This window comes from Paralichthys olivaceus, chromosome 19 (genome assembly GCF_024713975.1).
Source record: "Paralichthys olivaceus isolate ysfri-2021 chromosome 19, ASM2471397v2, whole genome shotgun sequence".
NCBI classification, from domain to species: Eukaryota; Metazoa; Chordata; class Actinopteri; order Pleuronectiformes; family Paralichthyidae; genus Paralichthys; species Paralichthys olivaceus.
In genome coordinates this window covers 11532653-11548855 of record NC_091111.1, presented here as the reverse complement: position 1 = coordinate 11548855, position 16203 = coordinate 11532653, and the positions used below count along the sequence as shown (strand labels likewise).

At 41.4% G+C, this 16203-nt stretch overlaps 1 protein-coding gene and 3 long non-coding RNA genes across 5 annotated transcripts; 1 reads left to right on the top strand and 3 right to left on the bottom strand.

The window, feature by feature from the left end:
- Positions 1-817: 817 nt before the first annotated feature.
- LOC109635728 (visual system homeobox 2-like) lies at positions 818-7007 on the bottom strand. Its single transcript, XM_069514994.1, has 5 exons — positions 6073-7007; positions 5398-5488; positions 4619-4742; positions 2668-2848; positions 818-1572 (listed from the first exon to the last, which is right to left on the bottom strand). Exons 1-5 carry the CDS (start codon positions 6503-6505, stop codon positions 1247-1249), a joined length of 1155 nt encoding a protein of 384 aa, XP_069371095.1. The 5' UTR covers positions 6506-7007; the 3' UTR covers positions 818-1246.
- LOC138405565 (uncharacterized) lies at positions 6411-11122 on the top strand. Of its 2 annotated transcripts, XR_011239352.1 has the most exons (3): positions 6689-6827; positions 10027-10137; positions 10807-11122. It is a non-coding gene; the product is annotated as an uncharacterized lncRNA (long non-coding RNA). The 2 variants fall into 2 exon arrangements; XR_011239353.1 differs by lacking the exons at positions 10027-10137; positions 10807-11122 and adding an exon at positions 7003-7347 and having other exon boundaries at positions 6411-6827.
- On the bottom strand, positions 10802-13204 carry LOC138405567 (uncharacterized). Its single transcript, XR_011239355.1, has 2 exons — positions 13080-13204; positions 10802-11020 (listed from the first exon to the last, which is right to left on the bottom strand). It is a non-coding gene; the product is annotated as an uncharacterized lncRNA (long non-coding RNA).
- Positions 13205-13222: 18 nt separating this feature from the next.
- On the bottom strand, positions 13223-14624 carry LOC138405566 (uncharacterized). The gene is made up of 3 exons (XR_011239354.1): positions 14500-14624; positions 13709-13770; positions 13223-13361 (listed from the first exon to the last, which is right to left on the bottom strand). It is a non-coding gene; the product is annotated as an uncharacterized lncRNA (long non-coding RNA).
- Positions 14625-16203: the final 1579 nt, after the last annotated feature.

The window sequence follows — 16203 nt, the reverse complement described above, 5'->3', positions numbered from 1 at the left end:
CTATATAGTGGCAGTTATGCTTGATGTTTTGGTTAATACATGTGTCAACAGGCTTCTCCTTTACATAATCACAAACATCACTGCTGGAAAGTAATTTTCCTCAGGAGCACAGTTTTAGGTTTGTGTGCACGCCTTTGCCTCGACAAACAGCAGCAGTCTCTGTAACCCCCCCCCCCCCCCCCCACCAGGAGCATCTGAGAACCTCATTAATGAGGGAGCTCAGAGACGTTGGTCGACAAACCTGTTCTCAGGTAAAAGCTCTGCACACATGAGGACAGGAACTGCGAGCATAAACTAAGCTTAAGAGCAAACATCCACCACCTTATCCTTAAAGGATAGGTCACAAACCCTGCCTCTTCCATGTTAGTGGATAGGACATGTTTTAAACTAAAAAGCCAAAGTCAAATTATGTTTTGTCGGAACGGATTGTCACATTTTAGGTAGTTCTTGTCACACTGATTGTACAAGTTTGGTTTTAATTATAAAAACGGGAGGCAACATCATGATTGACAGCTGAGACTGACTCACGTATCCGGTATATTTCAGATTCATTTCTGGATAGTGGAACGAAGGGGAGAGGCGTCGTCCATCTTTATTTACAGTCAATGGTGACGCTAAACATAAACTTCTGCTCTTTAACTTAAACTTTAACTGGATACCGGATGTCTATTCTCAGCACGGAGGCCCCAAGTTTTCCACATCACACTTGTAACTTGTACCACTATCAGAATAGTTGTTCACAAAACATGTATATTTAAACAGTGAAACCCGAACATCCACATGAAGTGACAATAAGAAAAACACTTTTTGTGAAAGAGAACTTTAAATAGTAACTTTTAATCGAGCTACAGTTACATTTATACAAAGACAAACGCAGATAATTGATGTTAAATTTACATAATTGTACAGTTTTGACTATTTGACGTTATTTTTGCAGTATTTACATCACAATTATTGACACAGACAAAAGAAAACAAAGAGTGCAGGCCTTAAATTTTCCGTTTAACCCTAATTGAAATCTGTCATCACAGCCTGCTCCTGGACACGTGGACTGGAGCAGACACCTCCTCGTACAGTGGTTTAGCGGAGCAGAGCCAAATCCTCTTTTCAAATGAGCAAAGTTTTTCTGTGTGTTTTCATGATCATAATAATTAAACTGCAGCTTTGTACAGTATCCGTTCAATCACATAAGAAAACTCCTCTCTGCAGGTGTTTCTCTCTCAGTCTGTGCCCTGCAGCCATGTTTTCAGTTTCTCTTCTCCTCCTCCACCGTTTCCTTCTCTGTCGCCTCATCATCGGCTTCCTCTTTGTGCATCGTGTGGCCGTTCGTCCTGTTCGAAACGGTGCCGAGCATCTGGGCGCTGTGCTGCTGCGCCTTGGCTCGCAGCGCTGCAATGCTGTTCTCCCTCAGTTCCTCTCTAGAGATCGGGGAGCCTGAGTCCTCCCTCCGTTTCTCCTCCTCAACCTCCATGGCTTTGTCCGCCGGGTTCTCCTGCATTGGAGCGTGGGGGGACGTGCTGCAGGGTTTGCCCGGGGAAGTGTGCGGAGTATCGACTGACTTCTTGTGCATACCTGGAGGAACAGATGGGAATTAGATGTTGGATTCCTTGTCGTAAGTGAGTCCTCTTCAAACATTTCTGTAACATACTGTCACTTTTTGAATGTTCTTTTAACAGCCTATGGTGCAGAGTGAAGCTAGTAAACTCTGCGTTCATCCTACCTGGTTTATCTGCAGTGAAAGTTTGAATGATCCAAGTGCTAAACAAAAGATAAATAGTTCACTAGATATGCGTTCCACATACAGACGTGGAGTTAGTCGGTAGATTTAACATTTAAAATGGAAAATGAGAGCGTGATATTTTGTCTTTCAGCTATTTGACATTGAAAAAGAGTGTGAAAGGAGAATAAAGAGGGAGGGGACATCTTATTCAATTAGTGTCTCCTAATTGATTTCAACTAATCAATTGACACAAGGTGAGGGAGGAGATTTGGTCTAATCTGTCCTGATGAAGTGGGATTATCACTGTATCGACTGACGCCTCTTATTGACACGCCAACACTTTTATTGGCTCCTATCACGAGCAGGGCTTAGCTCCCCATCGGCCCAATACAATACCCAGATGGTTGTTAAATGCAAAGACGAAATGTGATAAAGAAACTTTTAGTTCTCGTCAAGATGCTGAAAGTAACAAAAGGGATAGAAAACTCAAAACTTCACTGGTATCAGCCAAAGTATGAAGCAACTTTGAACAATACTTCACATGCCAAGTGAACTTAGCACTTCACATTTACTGCTCTTTTACACAAGATTAACAATCATCTTGAAGTGACAAGGCACTCAAAGTTTATTTCCACTGATGGAGGACGGTGGTTTATGATTCATCACCTCATCATCAAACATGTGGTTTAACCTTTGAGCTGTACTTCCGCTGTCCATTTGTTTGCTAGTAGGTTGGTTTTTCAGCAGGATTACGCAAAAACTTTATTGAGGTGTCAAGGTCACAAGTCGTGACAGTGCAGAATGGACGACTGACGCAACTAAATGGAATTTGGCCATCATCATCATCATCAGCCTGTTTTTCTTACTGTGACAACTCAACATGAAACATTTCTCTCCAGCTAAGATTATCTCTCAGCTGACGTGTACCAGTTTCTGCAGCAGCTTACCGAGTAACCACGGGGCGTAGGACTCTGTGATGCCGTCCTTGGCCGACTTGAGGATGGACTCGGGCAGCGGGATGGAGTGACGCACCATGGCTCCGTACAGGCCATACTCGGCCATCACACTGCTGCGACCCCAGCACTTCTCCCTCTTCCTCCACTTGGCCCTGCGGTTCTGGAACCACACCTGGAGAAATGACGGTCGGTTCTGGATTAGACTGAGTGTGTGTGTGTGTGCTCCTCTTTGGCAGTTATAGTCTGGGTTTACAGTCAGCCTTCTTTATTTATCACACATGTCGAACATCTCTCCACACAAAACACAAACAGTGAATTCTTTTTGTATATGTGTTTTAGCTCCAGATGGCATTTTGGGCTCATCTCTATTAACAGCTTTTTGCATATGCAGATCAAAAAATCCATGTTTGTTCTCACACGGACTGTTTACCTGCAGACAACCAAAGCCGGCTCAAATGTAATTGATCAAACTAGAAATGGAAACATTACTGCGTCAAAATCTTGTCCCTGGTCTTCAGATTCTGCAAATTCACATGTGTCTGTTTTCTAGATGTGTCTTAATATGTGTGAACGGGATCTTTACTTAATTTAAAACTATGAAGAAGGATCATCTTCTCATTTTGTCATTGATTACAACTACCTTTACTCTTCCTCATTGCTAAACTCCGATCAACATCTTCATCAACATCTAAATTGCCCATCACTGCTGCTGTATGAGACTCATGCAGGATCCCTTTATTTTGTGGTTCAGTAGAATCATGACATCTACTGGAGGTTTAAAATAACAAAATAAGTCAAAGAGCTAATTTCCAACACCATAATAATGTTTTTGTGTTTGTTTTGGCAAATACATCCAATATTACAGATCCACTATTGACCCAAAATGTGAGTATTATGTTTTCAAGCCAAATTCCTTGTTTGATAGGCCCTATTATTTATTTTTCCTCTCATTGCTTGCATCATCTGCATGATATTGTCTTTTGTGACCTGTTAGAGTATGTGCATGTGTGTGTGTGCATTATTCTCCTTCAGGCTCCTCAAGTGCCTAAATTGATTTCCACCATGCCAGACCTCGTAATAGCCTCAGCAAGCTTGTGAATATGGATGAGGAAAACAGTAGGAAAAAAATGAGCATCCTAAAATGGCCGAGGAGGCTGGATGAGATTGCAGGGAACGGTGTGATGTGTGAGCGCATGCGTGTGTGTGTGTGTGGGGGTGTGAATTTTTCAGACCTGGAATTAAAAACGATCAAAGCCGAGCCTGCAAAGCTATTCAGGTAGATCTGATGATAACCTGCCTCTCATAAAAAGATGGGCCTCAGATGAGCAATCATGCTTTTTGACAGCCACAGTGTGAGTGTGTGTGTGTGTGTGCGTGTGTGAGTGTGTAAAGTGCTTCCTGAGAGAGGTGACCCCGGGGGCGAGGAGGCTGATTGAAAAATAAGTTAATTTCCAGGCCCGATCGATGGGAGACAGGCGCTCAAATATCATGGGAAATTAAAACGCTCGCAGCAGCCGGGCGGAGGCCTCTGCTCAGCCGCTGACCTCTGCTTATTAATTTCGGTGTAGTTATCATTTCATTTCAGGGCTGTGGTGCCGCCTCTCGCAGGGAAGAGAGGTGAGAAGTTCTCCTCAATTAACTAATTAGACTGAGAGGGTGAATTGGCTGCTAATGTGGGAGCAGGAGGTGCAGGGAGGATGATGATGGAGCTGATGAGCACAGGCTCCAACTGTCTGTCTGCCTCAACACTGGCTTTTTGTGTGTGTGCAAAAATCTGTCTCAACCACTTTGCATGATCATTCTAACCTTGATGCAATGTTTAAGAATCACACATTGTGGGAAATATCTACATTTTCTGACTGATCACACTTGTTTTGTCTTTCTGCCCCTTGATAATATGAAATTTAAGACATACACGTCCTGCACATACATGAGCACACACCTGTATTCTGTCCTCTGGCAGCTCGGTCTTCATGGAGAGCATCTCGCGGGCGTACACGTCCGGATAGTGAGCCTCATTAAAAGCTTTCTCGAGCTCCTCCAGCTGATAGGATGTGAAAATGGTTCTGCAGACAAAAAGAAAATGCAGCATATGAGAATAAATACGATTGATATGATTTGTTTTTAAAAAATACAACACTCAAATACAGTTTAAACATTTCTCTTCAATTTAATCTTTCCACCCTGATCGGTTTTGTACACTTAAAATGTAATCTGCAACTGAATCGTCTCAAATACAATAATGATAATCAAGTTTCCCCAAAAAAGATAATTTTACATCAGACCAAGATCTTTTAAAATGAGAAAAATTGTTTTTCTTTTACAAAAAAAGATACAAACTTGTGACTAAAGACAATTAGAATTTTTTTTCTTTGTTGCCCAATAGAGAAAACAAATGTGTGCACATTAATTGTTCTTCTTTGTCTAGACAAGGCTCATTTAGTCCTTGACAGACAAAAAAGAAACCAAACGAAAAAATACATTTAAAAAAAAAAGCCCACACGGAAATCGTGATTGTATTATGCAGGTGTTTTAGGCTGATTATATTTCCACAGTATTATTTTATAAACGAACGAGAATCACGGATTTTTTTGTTTCATCAGTGATGACCCAAACGAAAGCAACCTGCACTTGTATTAGTTTAGGGCCTAATACAGTAAATAGACTGTAATAGCTTTTTAAAAATATATTTTTCCTTTCCACTTGTTTTCGTTTTTTTACCTGTGTCGTCGTTTCTTTCTTTTCTTGCTCTGACTCGTGGATGATTTAGAGAATTTCTGATCCCCGGAGGAAAGACTCATATCATCCGAATCTGTCAGGAAACAACAGTGGACCACTTCAGTAATAATAATAATAGTAATAGTAGTAATATTAATAATAATAATAATAATATTAATCATAAACAACACAGCAGAAAACTGTTATTCAGATTTTTACTGTTTTCTTGATGTAAAGTGTTTACAGTATTTCTGAATTCGGATTCTTCAGTGCAGATTTAAATGATTTAATGGCAGGAAAAATCTAAAGTGTTAATGGAATTTACAAAATTAAAAACATTACATGAAATAATTATATAACCATTTTACCATGGCCTCTACGTATTTTTCCAAATTTTCGATTTGGAAATCCAAAACTTGTTAGATAAAATATTCAAGAAAAACAAAAAGAAAAAAATATTCCGATAAACGTCTATTTTTTCTTTGTTCCATGAACTTTCAGTTTCTCTGTTGTTCGATCACAAGGCGCCAAAGCTTTGGCACAAATAAATCTCCACTACACATTTATTCTATCTCGCTGAGGATGAATATTTGAAATATTATAATGTTGTCACAGTTGAACTAAAACATTTATTGGTGATTCTCACATGCTTCAGAAACACACTGTCTTATTTCTCACCGGAGCTGGCGGAGTGTTGCGCATCCATCTGCGCCTCCATGTGCGCGGCTCTGTGCAGCGGCTGCAGGTGCACGTTCTGCGCCTCTGACAGCACCTCCAGAAAAGCAGGCTGACTGTAAAACGAGTGTATTCCCTCCGGTCCCAGCAAACCCATCCCGACCCCGAGCCCACCGTGACCGAGGGCCGATCTAGCCGCCAGCAGGTGCGCCCTGTGCGGCAGAGCCTCCAACGGCCGTCGCGGCGCCGTAGGCGGCTCCTTGTTGAGGCCGAGCAGCTCCTGGATCCCAAAGCCGGTGCGCCGGTGCACCGCGGGGGCCATCTTCCACACCGGGAACGGCTGCTGGGATCCCCCGTGATTCACGCTGCAGGTTTGAGAGGCTGCTTTCTGTTTGTTCTCGGTGTCTGAAAGCACCGATCCCTCCTTCCCTGTCATGTCTGTGAGATTTTACACTTCTCGTCTTTCTCCAAAAACAAAAAGCCAGAGTCCCTGGTGCACTGAGCAGAGTGACGCTCCTGCTGCGCGTTTTATCCAACAGGCAACAGGCGGCAGCCAATCACAGCAGAGCAGAGACAGCACACTGAAGTTTCCATCAGAGCATTACACTCATCTGAGCATCAGACAAACGTCTGGAAATTAACTGAGACACAACTGCACTGTATTTATGTGTCCACAGATCACTGAGGCTGTGGATGAACTCTCTCTGACTGATGATAAACAGTGTCATCTCCAGCAGATCATCAAACATTTGATTTAGGTATTTTCATTTTTGTAGTATTTTCAGAGAAGATTTCGTTTAGTGAGGAAAAAGTTTGAGATTCACTTTGATTCATTTGTGTTTGTTTCACATGAAAACTGGGGAAAAGGGGGAGATTTGGGCTGCTACTGGTATTTATGGTTTCAGAGATGACTGACAGTGTTTTTTTAAACAGTTGTGTGTAAACTGAGATGACCAGGGAACGAGAGAAGAGTTTACTTTCACTACAACTCTTCAGGCTGATCCGGGAGCCACCAGCTCTTCACACAGATTCAATCAACCGGAAAATCCCCCAAAACGAGGAAAATCAGATTTAATCTGCAGCTCGCTTGTGCGTAATGACAGAGATCAGCGTGAGGGGAGAGTGATGCAGACCCAGATTTAAAGACAAACAATCTGCGGTTTAATTTATGTATTCACAGAAAATGATGCTGCTGTAAATAAAACAGTCATATATCATGCAGAACATCAGATTCTCTACACGAAGTTTTTGATGATATAAATAAAATCAATGAATGAATGTAGGTTTGGTGCCTTTTTCTAAAAATCACCTCCATTACAATAAAACAAAGCATGATGAGTAAATTAACGACACTTTCTAGAAATCAATCAGTTCAATATTTCTCGTTAAACAGGCCTGTGCCAAAAATTGTCATTGTCTGTAAAACAAAAAACTAATTTCAGTGACCACGGTAAAAGAAATACTTATGAACTATCATTAGCCAATTTCTCCATCAGTTAATGAATCAATCCAGTTTCTAATTAGAAAAAACCACAGTGATTGATCCGTTAACAGACTCGAGCTTCGTCCCCAACGTCCCATAGAACTCCAGCCTGCGATTTGCATATTCTAATTAGGTTTGCGCACTCAACGTTTTGTCTTTGCGGACAGTCTGCGCATCTGTTGATAGGTTATTAAGCTGTTTTTTTCCATTCTTTGACGGGTCACATGATAAAGAATACAATGTCCCAGTTCAGGGTATTTAGGACACACCAGGGTGGCAATTAAATACGAGACAAACAGTGGCAGCGAATGCCAGCGCGCAATGCAAGCAACAGATCCTCGTGTTCAAGTGGTTTGAGCAGACAGAGGGAAAAAACATTGAAAGTGTGTCCGTGCGTAAATTTGAGAGTGAGAGTGAAGACACGAGGATGAACCTGCAGCGTCTCAAATCCAAACCCAGAGGAATGTGACATGAAGCCACAAACACTCTCTGGGTTTCTGTGCGTCTTTACGCACCTAATCCTCTCTAATCAGCCATTATTCAATTATTGCGCATGAACTTCCAATCGTTCGGAGATAATGTGCGGCACACTTTCGGACAGCTGGACAGATAATGACGCAGAGGAGTTTATGGTGATGAGAGAAGAGGACGCGCGATGGAAGCGCAGATAGGCTCGCACTGTCTCCATCAATGGGACATGTGGTGATGAATAAATCAGCTCCTGCGGGACTGTTGGGCAGCAGCCGCGCGTCAGGCTGTCAGCGGCGGTCAGACCCTCCGCACATTTAGCGCCGGTTTGTAATCTGAGCTGAGATCAGCAGAGGTGGCATCACCCCGGTCAAGTCAATCATTGAGCGCTCGGTCTGTTGTTCCTGTGCGTCATGCTGCTCCAACACTGTGGAGGATTTAAACAGGGATGAAATAAATGGAATGGCGCGTTTTTACGCATTTTCTTGGTTATTATAACAAAGGAAAGTGTTGTTCTGCGCAATGTTATTTGCCCTTTGTTTGTCAATCATGAGTCAGTGTAGAAATCAAATCACGGATGGAAATTAAAAATCGAGGGGGGGGAGAGAGGAATGAAGAGACTTAAATTACCTCCACATCTCATGAGAAACTATTACAGAGACATTTCATTAAAGGTGAATGAAGAGATCACACACGCACGCGCATCATGTTGATGACTTCCGCCAATCCCATCCTTCCAGTTAGATCAGGATACAGCTGGTAACTAATAATTTACAGCTCATCTTATTAATGCTTCACAAATCTGAAATCAGACAGAAGAGGGGATATAACAATCATGGGATTCAGAAAACGTTAATTTTTTATTTTATTTTGCAAGCAGGCTTGGATACTTGAAATGAGTCATTTATTGGCCTTCTCCTATTCCTTTCCATTCCTATATGGATGAATATAACAGTAGAGATCTTGCATTAAATTGAGGAATTATAATTCGTTACTGAGCTTTTGTAAACGTGTAAGAACGAGGTCGGATGTTTTATGTTATTTTCTGATATTGATTTCTTCAACAGTCTCAATAAAATCAATCAGGTTATAATTGTTGCAACAACGTCTTTGTCAAAAACAGATGTCTCCCATGTACCAGGTGGTTAAACAGCACAATGTTATATAGGTTGAAATAAATGATGCCAATTAGAAATCAACAGTGTCAGCAATTGTATTATTGATAATATGTAGTTTCATTTAATCAATCGACTGATCTGGTTTTCTCTAAACCACCACCTGTAGCATTAGCATTTGGTTTTATATGTCAGTGTAAATAAGAAACTGTTTAAAGGTTCAGTGTGTAGAATTTAGTGATATCTAGTGTTGAAGTTGCATGTTGCAGCTGAACACCCCTCACCTCACCCTCTCTTCCAAACATGAAAAAGAAACTGTGGTAGCTTCAGTTGTCATAAAAACTCAAAAGGTGTTTAGTTTGTTCAGTCTGGACGAATGTAAAAAACATGGCGGCCTCTGTAGAGAGGGTCCCCTCGATGTAAATATAAAGTATTTAAATATAAAGGGGCTTTTCTGGGGTGAAGAAAACTACAGTTCATACAATTTAGATGAAATGAACTAGTGAAAACATCATGAAGATTATTCTACATAAAATTTCTGCCAATAGTTCCCTTTCACCTAAATCTTACACACTGGACCTTTAAATGTGAAAATGCTTGAATTATAGTCGCAGCTTGAGTTTGAAAATAGAAACTTCACTCTCACTGATATCAATCGATAAATACAGAAAAACAACAAAGGTTAAAGTTTAGAACATGTGGAGTCTGATAACTGAAACTGACACAAAGTTTGACTTTCTCTTCTCTGTCCATTATTATTATCGCTGTGCATTATAGAGCACATCAGTGATTAAAATAATAGTTAATTGAGTCTGGGTCAGTCATATTCTGGCTGAGTGTCTGAACCACCCTCCGCTCTTTCTGTCTGATCTATCTCTGTCTTTGTTCCAGGCTCCAGAAATGGCTCCCTCTAATCCAGCTAATTGCGTTTCCCAGAGCTCGGGGTTTTTCAGAAGAGGAGCTGGGTCACCAAACAGCCGTTGATCAAAACATCCTATTAAGGTGAGGAAACAAAAGGCTCCCACGACCCGAACAATGTGCCACTGGTGATTCAACAGTTTTCTCTGCGGGCACAAAGAATTAATTAGGGCAATAACTTCATGCTATTGCCGTTCTATAGTCTCCATTTCTGTATGAGTGCATCTATTTGTGCTCTGAAGTTTGTCGGGGGGACTCTGACTTGTGTGCACCGCATTCCCCTGTTGCATGTGCAGATGTGTTATTGGCATAATGAGGAAAATGGTCTGAGGGAATATGGGAGAGAGAGAGCCCATACCCCCCCCACCTCCCCGCCTCACTCGCAACACCAAAAACTTTCTTGACAAAATAATATTCCTCACTGTGGTCACTTGTAACGAGAATTGACATAATTGCTCAGGCCCATTTCTTGTCTAATTAGCACACTTCCACAGTGGACAGGGACTTGCAGTTAGGCAGCAGAAAAGGGAATCGGACAGGCATGGCAGTGGCAACACAAAAAGGGGCCCCTGGTTTCAGCGTAATTAGGTGAGACAATGCCCCTGACTGTTTTGAGCCATGGCAGCGACTCAGAGCTGGGGCCGAGCAGGCGAGTGGACGCCCCGTGAGGAACATCTCCCTGAGACCCTAATAAGCCCCTAATTGTCTTTCTTTTTTTTTTCTTTTTTTGATTCACATGGACTGCACCAGCAGACATGAAGACAGCCTATTCCTGGGCTCCTGCAGAGATCGTGGCCCTTGTCCGGCAGAGGGGGAGAAATTTGAGTTGACTCACCCAGGACCTTTACTGTTTGGCCCCAAATCTCCATGGAGCCTGTAGCAGGTTCACTAACATCCTGTGACAGGGTCTCAAACCTGGAGAAGTACCAACATGGGCAGAGCAGAGACGCAGGAAGCAGACATGTTTCTGTACAGACAAGCCTGATGTCATTATTTTATTTTCTCACCTGCACCACTGCCAAGAAAACACATCTTAAAATAAAAATATAATCCTGATTGGACAAAAAAATCCACCGAATGTGTTGAATCTTGAATGCGCAACAGCTAAATTCTGCTCTAGAACTATTGACACTCACTTGAGTTCATACCTGCACCAAGGCCCAACAGTCCCTAAATATGAATCCATATTAAAAAACACAAAAATCCAGATTTTATTTGGATCTACACCAAATTGCTCACACCTATAGATATCATCCACCTAAACACATCTGACCTTTTTCATCACAATCCATCAAGAAATCAATGAAAATGTCGAACAAACTGCCATTCTCACGATGTAAAAGTGAAAAAAAATCCTGGATCTGCCCCATTTTCATTCCTCACATATACAGCGACCTTTCACCAATGGAGATCCATCCATTAGTTTTTTTTCCGCAATCCAGCTGACATACAAACAAGCGGACAGAGGCGAAAACATAACCCCCCCCCCTCGGCGGAGGTAATAAAAAACAGCTCAATGCAAATGCTGTTGCCAACTATAATCAGTAAAACACATTTCTCCATCAGGGCCGAATAGTCCACCACATGATTATCTAGTTGTTAAAGCAGAAATGTCAAAGAAATAGGAAATGGTCTGATGAGCTAATGAATTATTTTTCATAAGACATAATTAAGCAAAGTGAAAAAGAAATTCCTATGGAGATCGATTTGGTAGTTTTTGCATAAACTTGGTCTCACACACACACACACACACACACACACACACACACACACACACACACACACACACACACACACACACACACACACACACACACACACACACACACACACACCTCTAATGGCAGGTGGCGCTCTAAAAGGTTCAATATTTCATAATTCGCTCTCTGTAACATCCTCTGCAGTGGAGGCCTCACAGTTCAGAGGGACGTCAGCTTGATGTGCCCTCACTCCTTTAATTAGCTGTCAATTAGTGCAAATGAATCAACTCTTCGCCTAATTAAGCAATGCCACCAGGCAGCTCCCATACACAGGCCATTGTGTGAGCAGCATGAGAAAACCACAGCGAGCAAACTCATTTTGGATCAGGAGTGCAACCTAACAATCAAATTGACACACTGTTCTGTGTGTGTGTGTGTGTGTGTGTGTGTGTCTACAAGGGAGGGTAAGTCCCACATTTTATTTTTCATGAATCATTTGTTGATATTTTATGAACCAGAATAACTTTTATGTGCCAAACAAGGACATTAGTCCACTTTCCTTGATATTGTTCATGACCATATTTCCAAAAATAAAGATGTGCACGTGCTCACAAACACTGTACAAGCACATTGTGACCTGAGCACTTAACGCTCCATTTAGGACTTCAATGTTTCTAATCCTCTAATCCCTGAAATATCTCCCAGTTTTATGTTTGATTCAGAGCAGCTCATCCTTCATTAGGAATAAATCAAGTCACCAAGCCAGGTATATTTAGGGGACTGATATCTACGAGTGTGTCCAATGTGGAGCTGCTTGATTTAAATTAAGGGGACAGTTGGGCCTTGGCGGAGGTGTACGCTTTACTAGTTCCTTGTTTTGTAGAGTACGTTTTCTAAATAGTTAAAAATTAAAAAATAAGTTGGGCGACGGACAGGGCGTCTTCACCTCGCATCAAAGGAAAGGAAATCACAAACAATCAATATTCAATTAATTATTCAAATCAAAATAACAATCAAATCAAACAAGTATGATAAAACAGAAATCAAATTCACTTCCAAATCAGAAAATGAAATGTCCATTAAATAAACAAACTCAATAAATGTTCATTAGTGTTCTTCGAGTATCTGAGTTCAGATGAAGTATGAGATTGTGTGTGCGGGGAGTGTGTTCAGGAAAGCAGTTTTCTGTGTAGAGAGGTGTGTGTGTGTGTGTGTGTGTGTGTGTGTGTGTGTGTGTGTGTGTGTGGCATTAAGGGTCCAATGAAAGTGGAAAATGAGGGAAATGTGTGTGTTTCATGGTAGAGAGAATATAAAGGGTGAATTTACCAGCTTTTGTGGTTCCACCAGGACAGAGGGGATCATGGCCCAATCCGAACAGGTTCTTCATCAGGCTCCAGGGATCAGCTCATTTACCTCTTCGTCCACAACGATTGTGGAAAAGAAACAACCAGTTTAAGGATCGACTTTTCAGAAACTAGTTTATCTTTTGGTGATCTCCTTCCTTCAGTCACTCTCACTTCTCCTCCATGCTGTCTTTGTTTGGTCGTCCCTCCTCTGTGGCTCACAGGTGTTTCCAACTTATCATCTCCCTCGCCCCTCCTTCTTTTCCTGTTCAGGTGTAAAGGGCCATTCTGTCTATTTTATTTTCTCCTCACTGCTTCAGGTTGTTTGTCACACTTGTAAATTATCTCTGACCTTAAAAATGCTACAGCTTCTCCAGTCAGAATAAGTATTAATTTAAAAGATTTGAAATCAGTTTAGATTTTTGTGTGAGGTCCCACACCCAAGCTCCAGACGGCAGAAAGAGATGTTACCATGCAGGCCACATATTTCATTTACAGTCAGAGTGGAAACATAATCTCTACAAACATCTGTTCATTTGCCTGAATTATTCTCTGAGAAATCAATGTAAATGTTTAAAAACGCTCTCACAATGTTAAAGAAAGTAAATGTACCTCCTGATCCAGATCAAAGTGGCATTGTTCTTCCCCTCTGACAGGTTTCATGGTGATCCTTCCTGTGGTGTTTGAATGAACAATCAAACAAAGGTCAAAATTGATAAATTCCTTCAGAAATAATCGTACAAATCAGATTTTTTGCATCTATATGATATCGATCATTATTTTTGTGCCCATATTTCACAGATGGGTGTGATATTATACGATTTTATGAATAAAACAAGTCATGAAATCAAATTCTTGTTCATTCATGGAATCAAATTAACCCAAGTTTGCCCCCAGAAATCACACAGGTCATGACCACAGTGTCGTCGATGGCAAATACACGTCTGGTACCTTGGAGAATCTATACATTTGCATATTTCCACTCTTACAGCTTGTGTGCATACAATCTGGTGAATGTGTGTGTGTGTGTGTGTGTGTGTGTGTGTGTGTGTGTGTGTGTGTGTGTGTGTGTGTGTGTGTGTGTGTGTGTGTGTATGAGGATGATTTGTGTCATGAAGAACTAATCTCAGTGACACGTGAGCGGTGCAGCCATGTTGCCTCCGTCCCTCCTCCCACCACGCAGCCACTCTGGACCATTACAGGCAGTAATTGTTATTTAATGGATTAAACATTCATCCTTCCTGTGCAAACCCCCAGAGGGCCAGATGACAGCATCGCCATGTTCATACAGCTAAACATCCCCCATCCCCCACCACACACATACACACACACACCCACACACCACACACACACGTCGACGCTCATCTGACGGCTGTGTTTGTGCTTAAAATTCAATTACCCACTTATTGATAGCTCTCTGGGGTGTTAAAGAAGTGGACACGGTGCTGGTGGAGGTGTGGATGATTTCCCAGGAGGCCTCGGGCTCCTCTGCACATCTCCAGCTGGATCTATTTCATGGCTTTACTCATCAGCGGCAGATGCAGATGGAGCATAAGCAGCCGTCATACACCTGCACACACCAGCGCACGCAGACACACACACACAGGCGGCAGGGACATCACACACACACACATGCACACACACACGCACACACATACAGACAGCTTGCCATAGGTCCCTTTCGGGGTCATTGTATAGACTTGCATTTGTCTCCTTGAGATTTACCCTAACCATAACCACTGACCCAAAAATCCACTTCTTTCCTAATTGGGAAAACAGCTTTTATTCTAAATTGGACAAGCCGTCTCCAATTAAGTGGTCCTCCGTCTGAAAAGTAGCCTGCGACAGACACACAAATACATAAAAACACACAGGGTTGGTTATTGTACATATAAAGCAAGACATTTTATCTGATGGTCAAGAAAACAGCCTTGTTGATAAATAAGATGCAATAAAAAGAAATAAAACTCAAACCTCCATTTTTGGGGGACAAAAATGGCAAAACTGCTAAACTTGATATAGAACAAATTGTTTTTTTAGTTTTATAATTAAAATAAAAATTTAATGATAATTTTCTTGATTATTTTAACTGATTGATTGTCCATTTAGTAGTGTGAGATATATATATATATATATATACAATAAATCAAGGTTTTTACTATTTATCATTTTTATTATTTCTTTATTTAACATTATAGTTAAATTTTACTAGACCTATCATATCTTAACAGTAATAGGGTATCATTTTTCTGATTTAATTTAATTCCCATTCTTTATTTCATGATGGTCAATATTCCAGCATTAATATTTATCAATATGTTGCTGTCACGTTTGGAGTTAATTTGCTTAATAATAATAATAATTTTTAGTTAAAAAAAGTGAGACTTATTTAACAGCTGATACTTTTATCCTCTGAGAATAATTTATAATACTTTTATTCTTGTAGCACTTTTCCATAATTCATTTTGCATCACAATAATCTGCTTTGGTCAAACACATGCAGCTAAAAACCTTTTACTGATGTTTCCTTAGATTGAGGCCAAATGCATTTTCACCTCTGAACTTTCTCCAAACATGTATGAGTCAAAACAAAGCTGCTCGATGTGTTAAAAATCAGCAGAGCCACAGGTAGGGCCCCACAGGTTAGCCACGCGTCTTAAAGTCCCCTGGGGCCTCCGGGGGGCCCCGCAGGAACATCCCGGCATGCTGCTGGCCTCGTTTCCCGCTAATTACAACACTCGTCTCTTCTCTCCCTGGAGACGCCGGCACACTGATGACAAAACGCCACAGTTTGGAGCTGCATCACTGTGCAACAGCTGGGGCCGGCGGCTGCACGTCAATACCCAGAGGGTGGATATGGGGGGGCAAAGGGAGCAATGATGAGTGACTGTGTGTGTGTGTGTGTGTGTGTGTTTGCTTGGGTAGTGAATCAAAAATAGCAACCAAATCAGGGATGTTTTATCTGTTGAATTACATTTCTCCTTTAACTGAAATTAAACTGATTAAATGATGAAACAGAAGCACGTCGTCCAAAGTCAAATGTACAACAGTAATTGGATCAGAAAACTAGAAGGGACCCTCGAAGGTCGGACACTTCCACCAAGACT

Bases quoted from the DNA above. Each gene is read 5' to 3' on its own strand.
- LOC109635728 (XM_069514994.1), bottom strand. From the start codon at position 6,505: ATGACAGGGAAGGAGGGATCGGTGCTTTCAGACACCGAGAACAAACAG. The intron at 5,489-6,072 runs GTGAGAAATAAG...GTTTCCTGACAG, and splicing joins GCAACACTCCGCCAGCTCCG to ATTCGGATGATATGAGTCTT. The intron at 4,743-5,397 runs GTAAAAAAACGA...TTTTGTCTGCAG, and splicing joins AGAAAGAAACGACGACACAG to AACCATTTTCACATCCTATC.